This window comes from Melopsittacus undulatus, chromosome 5, assembly GCF_012275295.1.
Source record: "Melopsittacus undulatus isolate bMelUnd1 chromosome 5, bMelUnd1.mat.Z, whole genome shotgun sequence".
NCBI classification, from domain to species: Eukaryota; Metazoa; Chordata; class Aves; order Psittaciformes; family Psittaculidae; genus Melopsittacus; species Melopsittacus undulatus.
The window spans coordinates 611,479-620,865 of NC_047531.1; the positions used below are offsets into that span (position 1 = coordinate 611,479).

A 9,387-nucleotide genomic window follows, 5' to 3' on the forward strand; every position below is an offset into this window, starting at 1 on the left:
CCCTTGGGAAACTTGTGAGGGGAAGGAGAAGGGAAGGAGACGAGAGGGATTCTGTGCAGTTTAAAGTTAGGATGAAGCTTTCTGTCTGGATGTTATCTCAAGCACAGCACCTCAGGAGCCTGCTGGGAGAGGATGCACAGGCTCTATCATTGCAGGCTCTTCAGAGCAAGACAGAGAACTGCCTGTGAAGCTGGTCCTGCTTGGAGGGGATGCAGGGATGAGAGATGAAGGATCCTCTGTAGTTGTTTTACTAAAGGGTAACTGTTTGGAACAAATCCATCTCTCATCCTGTATGGAACGGTCACAGTGGCTTTTACTGACTAACTGGTAAAGCTGGAAACTTGGTTACTGGTTTTATCTTTCCCCACCACACACCCATTTTGTTTGCTTGCTTATCTGCATAAGGAAGCTTTGTATTACTTGGTTCCTTCAGAAGCTACCTTCTAAAGTCAGGATGGTGACCAGTAAACATCAGTGAGTAGCTAAGGATCACCAGATAACAGTACTCCGTTTGCTGGGGCTTTATGACTACTGCCAAAGCACTGCTGCAGGGTTTGGGATACTGATCAGTCCATCAGACTGTTTCAAATAAGCCAAATTCACTAGTATCACCTAATGGAGCAGTTTCTGAGCTAACACCAAACTTTAGAGCCAACCAAAGCACTCATTAAAGCCCAATAATTAATTGCTGGTAGTGACCCCATAGTTGTTGCCATCTGCTGCTCAGCATGGTCTACAGGGCATAACTTGGGCTGTAGGAACTCAATTACCTGTGAACTATCTCTAGTGCAGCAGTAACAACCAGCACCCCTATCAACTACCTTAGCAGAGTGGTCAGTCATTGGATGAGACAACAGGTAATGCACATGCATTGCAGATACCACAATCCTGCAAAGATCTGTGTATGCACTTGTCTTTGTGTAGGAAGATCCTCCCAGGATGTTAAATGCAGCCTTATATATATTCATTGGAGCTTTGTCTATAGGGTAGTATATTGATCTAGGGAAGCACCTGCCTCTTCTTAGCCTGGTTCATGTGTTTGGTGAAGACAGACAGATATCCTCTTCTAGATCTTGCTGCTCCAAGGGAGTAGGTCAGCACCTCCATTTATATATGTATATATACATACATATATATACACATTGGACTCTTCACTAGGGACTGCAGTGATAGGACAAGGGGTAACAGGTTTCAACTTAAACAGGGGAAGTTTAGATTGGATATAAGGAAGAAGAGCTTTCCTGTGAGGGTGCTGAGGCACTGGAATGGGTTGCCCAGGGAGGTTGTGAATGCTCCATCCCTGGCAGTGTTCAAGGCCAGGTTGGATGAAGCCTTGGGTGATATGGTTTAATGTGAGGTGTCCCTGCCCATGGCAGGGGGGTTGGAACTGGGTGATCTTAAGGTCCTTTCCAACCCTGACTATTCTATGGTTCTATGATTCTGTTGAATCTGAATGTGCTATTCCACATGTGGATGATCTTAAGGTTCTTTCCAACCCTAATTCTATTGTTCTCTATCACTCCTTTTCTACTGTAAGTTACTTCTGCTGCTGCTCTGCCAGCAACACAGCTGCTGTGAAACCACCCTCATTTGCCTCAATCAGGATCAGCCACATTATTCCAACACTGTGAGCCGGTTGCTTGAGCTTCATGGCTGAATATGTGTTCATAGCAATAAGGATCAACCATGACATTGCTGAGGTCTCGTAGTGGAGAAACATGAGTACCTCTGGAGGGAGATTCTTTACATTCTATGGAGGTGGGATGAGTGAATAACCAGGTACAGAAGAGTCTCACTTTTCCTGCTTACTGCATGGCAAAGGATACCAAATACAGGCATTCACTGACACCTGATATACAAGGGTATCCCACCTGGCCTCCTGCAAGGTACAGCTCTTCCACAGGTAGACCAGTCCCACCTGTCTCATGCAGAACCTCTCAGATGTGATCAAACTTACACAACTGATGGATGCCCTACGTGACCCAAAGTCACTTGTGGTGTCTGTTACAAACCTGAAGGATGTGAGCACAGATCTGCTCACAGCCACCCAAACCCCCACCTAAACTCTCCCATTAACTTGCAAAGTTTGTTGCTCTTTTAGCCCCATTTCCTCAGAAAAGCCAGTCCACAACATCCCTCATTTGCAGAATAAATCTGTTTCCTTTCTCATTTTACATGCAGAAATTCATGTGTTCCTTACATCCAGCATGAGTTAAAAATCAGCTACTGAGACCATAGCAGCAAAACTTCCCTCGGAGCCTGAAATACTCTGAATTACTCAGCCTGGCGCATGGCCAGGACACTGCATTAACTCCCTTGTGCCTGTGGAGCTCCTTGTTAGCACAGCTATGGGGGTATCAGCTTGGAACCCACCCTATTATAGCAGGGTGCGGGTGCTCTCCTAGCTCAGCACTTACAACTTCATTGCTCCTTAGTATCAGCCTCCCCTAGAGCTGGAAAGCCACTAGGCTGCAGCGAGAGGTGAATAAATGCTGTTTTAGCAACTGCCCTGCATGTGGATACTGATGGTTAAGAGGGGACAACCCAGCCCCAACACCGATGCTCCCATCCGATAACCCCCTTAGCACTGACCTGCTCCATGATGCTGTAGTCTGCCATCAGCTTCTCCTCCAGGTACCTCGCCATCAGCTCCGAGTCGGGCTCCCCGGCCGCAATGGAGAAGCCGCAGCAGAGCCATAGCCAAAGGATCATGATGGAGGGGGAGCTCCGGCCGAGGCTGCAGCCCTGCAGGTAGAGGACAGCCCTGCTGCTGCTGCTGGCTGCTCCGCCGCCGGCCGCTGGCAGGAGCACAGGGATCCACCCGCTCCTCCTCCTCCTTCCAGCTCCGGACCGGCCCCTTTTCCCCTCGGGCTGTGGGATCGCTGCAGGGCTCCCTCCGCAGCTGCTGCCGCCGTCCTTCGGGCACAGGCAGCATCTCAGCCCTATGGTGTCCCCGAGCATCCGCACTAAGCAGCATCTCAGCCCTATGGTGTCCCGCAGCATCCGCACTGAGCAGCATCTCAGCCCTATGGTGTCCCGCAGCATCCGCACTGAGGAGGGGCGAGGGGATGGGAGCACCGTGCTGGGTGCTGAGTTAGGGGCTAAGGTGCTGGCATAGTGCCTGCCGGAGGGGTTCGTGACCCTGTGGGAGCTGGAAGGATGTCAGGGTGCCAGGGGGTCTCCTCGAGGGGAGAAGGGCTCACACCACAGCCATGGGGTCACAGGATCAATTGGGTTGGAAAAGCCCTTTAAGCTCATCCAGTCCAACCATTCCCAGCACTGCCAAGGCCACCCCTGCCCCATGGCACTGAGGCCTCGTCTCCACCTGCAGCCCTGCCCTGGGCAGCCTGTTCCAATGCCTGAGCACCCTGTGGGGCAGGAATTGTTCCTCAGCTCCATCTAAACCTGCCCTGGTGCAGCTTGAGGCCGGTTCCTCTTGTCCCATCCCTTGTTCCTTGGGAGCAGAGCCCAGCCCCTCCTGGCTCCATCCTCCTGCAGGCACTTGGAGGAGCCATCAGGTCCCCCCTGAGCCTTCTCTTCTCCAGACTACAGTTATTATCCCATATTCAAAAGCACCCTCCTATGACCCCATTGCTGCCACCCTATTATCTCCCCCATAGAGAGCAGATTCTAAGGACAGGCTTCACCAAGGAGTGGTAAAGCCCTCTGGTTTCACCCTCTCTGTAGGGACACCTTCTGCTATTGGGGAAGCCTTGGTATGTTTGTGCAAGCTCCTCCATCCCGGAGCAGGGCAGGGCTCTCTCCACACCCTCACCCTGGCACCCATCCTGGTGCCAGTGAGCACAGCCAAAACCCACACTTTCACCCCTCTCTGGTACTGTCTGGACTCCATTTCTCCATTGGGCAGAGCAGGGGTCACCCTGATGCTCTCCCCTCCATCTCCCAAAGGCAGAGCCCTTTTCTCCCCATGGAGACTGGGTCCCCACTGCTCAGTTGTCAGGGTTGTTCCTCCAGGCTGTGCAAGCTGGCACAGACCTGGCACATCTCATCCCTCGGCATTTGGAACCTGTATCTGCTGCACTCACCTAACCCTAAATCAGATGCTAGCACTTTATTTTGCTATGCCAACGGTAACTCCTTTAATCCATCAGACCTGACTTCTGGTGTTGTTTGTTTTGGGGTTTGGGTTTTCCTTTGTGCAGGCACACACATGTCAGCATTCAAATCACTGCATTTTCAGTTTCCTTTCCAGCTCTGGCTCATCAGGAACTGAAGCTGTTTTGCTCCAGCCCATGGCAATGACAACCCAGTGAATGTTTCAATGTCTCTTTGGCTTTGCTAATATAGATAAAGACACCCTTGGGTCACTGGTGTTTCTCCTGGACAGACACATGTGCACCCACCTAAAGAACATGTTCACCATGTTCACTAAGGGCCTATGTCCTCAGAGCATTCTATCCTCCACATCTACCATGCGTATTGGAGGAGCAGGAAAGTGCTCATTCCCCATTTAGAAGGGATGAGAGGAGCTGGAGATGGAGCAAAGGGAAGGGACAGTGAGGTCAGCACCTTCGAAACATCCCTTTAGCACATGGATGGCTCAGATTTAAGCTGAGGCCAGACCATGTTCACACACAGACCCCTTCTGGCATTGCCAACAGTAGGGAAGGAATCAAAAGCCCCAAATCAAAACCCCCAAGTGATTGTAGTGCTGATGTGGTCCCTGCCAGAAGATAGTCAAGGTGTGATGTTTGATGACGGAAGAGGGCTCATCCATCCATCTGGCTACCAAGAAAGACTTCAAAGCAATGGTTCAGGCTGAGACCTGGTTTAAGGACACACAGAAAATGGTCTGAAGTGTTCTTAATCTGGATCCAATTTACTTCAGTTCCTTGTCTGGCTCAAGACACAAGGGCACAGGAGTAGCATGAGAAGGAAGGCTGCAGCCTCTCGTGCTCCTCAACCTCCTCTGTCCATGTTTCACTAACCAGGGGACACAGATGAATAAGTGTCAGCACATGCTAAGAAATGCAGGAAACAGGCAATTAATACAATCCATGTAGGATGGTTTTCCTCCTGGTTTGGAGAACCTAGGGGAAACCAAAGCACCCCTGTAAAAGCAATTCAAAACTACCCTGCTAACCCTACAGATAACAGTAGTTCCTGGGCAGGAAGGGGAGATGTTTGCCTGCTTGAAATACCCATTAGGCAGCCAAGAAGCACTGGAAAAGCATCCAGATCTCCCTATCTCTCTTTGCCTCCTGATCAGTATTCAGATTGCTTCTACAGCTGCTCTGCTCACATTACACAGGTGAGGAGCTGGGGGCCAGAGGAAATCAGTGAGACAATACAAAGATATGGCAATAACGCTGATCCTGGCACATCTGGTGAAAGGGGGTATTCAGACCAAAGTAGGACCCTGGAGCAGATACAGGATAACCCACAGGCATAATGAGCTGGGAAAAGCAAGGGCACCTAAGGACACAGCACGTAGCTAAATAACACCAAGGTGTGTTTTAATGTGGTTCGGATGCAGTTAAGATTGGTGAGTGAACATGAACCCTGGGGTCCTGATTGTTCACATTATCCTTGGAATACAGCTCCTGATGTGGGGGTGAACGTGTCGGACACTGTTCTGGGGCTGCATTGGGGAACAAGATCTGCAGTTACTCAGGTGTGCTCGTATTAGACATGTTTGATGCTGACTGTTGCTGACTTAGCAAGATGAGCAGCTGGTCTTTGGGTGGGAGCTCAGCAAATGCAATTGCCTGGCATGCCTGCGGCCAGCGTGAGCAGAGGCAATGGAAAGAAGCATGATCTAACAGCTATGTGAGCTTCCGTGCACACTTCACTTGGAATACATCATGTTACATCAAGGAATCTCTCTGTGTCAATACACTGACATATCCCCATTCACACAATCTGCATCCCCTGTTTCTCCATTCAAGGCTCATGGATAGGACCCATCTTCCTACTTTTCATCATACCAGTCAGATAAACTCTGTAGGGAGTATTGAAACTAAAGGAAATGTTGCCACCTTCTAGCTCAAGAGCAGTTTTCCATAGTCCAGATTGAAATTGGGGGAACAAGATCAGAGCCACATTTGATCACTGCATCAGTGCCATGGCTGCATGGATCCATAAGTTAGACCTCCAGTTCTCTGTTCTAAGTAGAAACATGGGATACAAGAGACCTACCTCATGCAAAGGCACCTACATTAAACGCCTAATGAGAAGGCTCTGAACCAGGAACTAAATCTCCTAATGAAATGGCATTCAAAATTAATGAATTAATAAATTAATGAATTAATAAAATTATTATGAATTAATAAAATTAATGAATTAATAAAACTAATGGCATTCAAAGCCAGCAACTGATCAAGAAATTGGTAAAAATCCCAAAGGATTATAAAGACATCAACATAGATAAATAACTAGAGCTAAATTAAATACAGTGAAGTGCAGGGAATTACATTAAATATTTCCTTTCAGGTCTTAATCCAATCAATGTCCTATGAAACACCCAGATGGGACCTGATGGTTCTGCCTGTGCTCCTGAAAGCTCTTTTCTGGGGTCCCAGTGGTTGCCTATCAGGTTGTTGCCATCACCTGTGTGCACTGTGGCCCTGTAGAGCAGGTCAGAACTTCAGATACTGGTATTGTCTGTTTAAGCAAGCCAAAGGGCATTGGTGATGGGGATGTCTGTGGGACTGATGTGAAAGCCACTTTGAAGAGGTCCTCAGGGCAGACAGGCAGGTTGCTGAGTCCTGGTGTCTGGTATGGCTCTTGTGAGACCTCACCTGGAGCATTGTGTGCAGTTCTGGTGTCCTCAGCATAAAAAGGACATGGAACTGTTGGAACAAGTGCAGAGGAGGCCACGAGGATGATCAGGGACTGGAGCAGCTCCTGTATGGAGACAGGCTGAGAAAGTTGGGGCTGTTCAGCCTGGAGAAGAGAAGGCTGCATGGAGACCTCAGAGCAGCCTTCCAGTATCTGAAGGGGACCTACAGGGATGCTGGGGAGGGACTGTTCATTAGGGACTGTAGTGATAGGACAAGGGGTAATGGGTTGAAACTGAAACAGCAGAGGTTTAGACTGGATCTAAGGAAGAAATTCTTTCCTGTGAGGGTGCTGAGGCACTGGAATGGGTTGCCCAGGGAGGTTGTGAATGCTCCATCCCTGGCAGTGTTCAAGGCCAGGTTGGACAGAGCCTTGGGTGATATGGTTTAGTGTGAGGTGTCCCTGCCCATGGCAGGGGGGTTGGAACTGGATGATCTTGAGGTCCTTTCCAACCCTGACTGTTCTATGATTCTAAGAGAAGAAAAGACACCAAAAATGCCTTTCTACATGCCCATATATTATATCCCAGAACGGCTTGTGTGTGGTGGGATGAATGTCAGAGCATTAGACACTGTGGGTATTGCCTTGCAAGAACACCCTGTTCTCACCTGAAATCTGGATGAGGAATTAGGGATGGGAGGGGGAATCTGCCTCTCTCATAAGACACAGGAATTGAGACTATTTCTTCCTAGGTGCAAACCAAGCTAACACGATCTGATTCCAAGGGACACACTGCCCAGCACTAACAGCAAGTGCCTGAACATGTCCCTCCAGAGGAATGCCGACCATGAGAGGACAGCTCCTGAAACAGCCCGACACCACAAGGCATCTGAGACCACATCCTCATGAAGGTGTGGGGTAGCTCACTTACCCTGAGCGCAAACAGCGGGGCTCTGAGCATACCTGTTCCTATGGGTATTTCCTGTAGCTTCTGAGGACTCCCAGCGTTTGGGGCTCCTTTGCACAGTATATTTAAGCGGTTCATGCCATCTAGTGGTCACATTGGTTTCCCGAGCCTGTTATTTTTTACCCCAAACTACCCCTAAGCCTCATTTGGTGGTTATGGGAGGGCAGAAATTAGGGGTTACAAAAGAAAAGGTTTACATTAATTCCTGCCCCTTTAGGACTCTTGGGAGCAGCAGTGATTAGATTCCCAGCCGTGGGTCCCATGTGCCTCTAGAACAGCTTTAAGTTTCTAAAGACAAAGGATTGATCACTGACCTAAGGGCACATGTGATGGAACTGGGCTTAGGCAGGACATTCAAGCCATACTAGATACCACCAACACAGCAAAGGCTGGATGCTTCATTCCTGCTGCCTTTGCAGGCCTGGATAAACCCTCTTATAGCCCAAGCAGCACTCATGGAGGTGTTCCCAAGCTAACTGTAAGGAAGCTGACTTAAATACTGTGAAAACTACAGGCACACAGCACAGAGCAAAATCAGCCTAAGAGGCTGAGTCAACACAGTTCAAGGGATATGGTTAGATTGCCAGTCTCTTGACTACATGACTTAAAACCAGCCTGGATGTCATAGGTATCATGGGGCTGACCACCCTCCTCCTGTGTGAAGCAGCATACCTGGGATCATGACAGGGAGGTTCTCCTCTGCTCAGAAAGCCTAAAATGGGTAATTGTGCCAAGGATACAGTGATAAATGCAGAGCTGCTCATTCCAGGTTATAGGAGTCTTTTGGTGAATTATAGATAGCCCCAGAGCTGGCATCCTCCTCTGAGCTTCCTGACTGCACTCCTTATATTATACATGGCAGGAGTTAGACTCAGCAAGGGCAGGAGTCAGCCTGTTCTATGGTAAGGCAGGTAATGAATTTGAGTCAGGCACCACACACACAGAAAAGATCTATTTATTACCATGGACTGAAAAGGAAGGCAAAGCTGTGCAGTAGGGAACTTCCATCCCTCATTATGCTACTTAGGTTAAGATCCAGCTCGTGCCCAGGCAGCCAGGAAGCCTCCAGCATCGTGGGCTGGATCAGCACCAGTGCGGCAGCAGGGCCAGGGCAGGGATTGTGCCCCTGTGCTGGGCACTGGGGAGGCTGCACCTGAATCCTGGGTTCAGTTCTGGGGCCCTCACTGCAAGAGAGACCTTGAGGGGCTGGAGCTGACATAAAGTTACATAACAACACAACATAACAACATAACATAATGTTGTCTGCTGTCTTGTCCCTGCATTCAGATAGTAATTCCATCTTTTCCATTCAGGTTGCTCCCATGTCTGCAAATTCCCTTTCTTCTTGGAAGAATGGAGGGGATAGTTCAGCTTCTTCTACCACAAACCTGCTTCCTCCCTTCTGTCCCCTTTTGCTTTGCTGGCTCACTTCACCCCACCTCTTGAAACACCCAAAGAGGCAGGGAGGCCAAAAACCAGTTTCAGAAGCAACCATGGACTGTACAATGTGTATCTGACAGCATCACCAGATGTTTTCACATGGCTAAGACTGAAAACTGAGATCTATCCCACCACTGCTATGATCCTTTCCCAGCCAGAGTGGAGAAAGGGTATTTGTGTGGGTCAGGGTCCAACCCAAAGGTCTCTGCCCACCCCTGTGATGGGAGGCCCTTGGAGAA

General features: G+C 49.2%; 1 protein-coding gene across 1 annotated transcript in view; it reads right to left on the minus strand.

Annotated features, from left to right (window-relative positions):
- The window catches only part of ITIH5 (inter-alpha-trypsin inhibitor heavy chain 5), a 45,273-nt gene extending 42,500 nt beyond the window's left edge, over positions 1 to 2,773 (minus strand). The window contains 1 exon segment of the mRNA XM_034062980.1: positions 2,593 to 2,773. Within this exon segment, the coding sequence (XP_033918871.1) occupies positions 2,593 to 2,712 (120 nt within the window). The 5' untranslated portion in view covers positions 2,713 to 2,773.
- Positions 2,774 to 9,387: the final 6,614 nt, after the last annotated feature.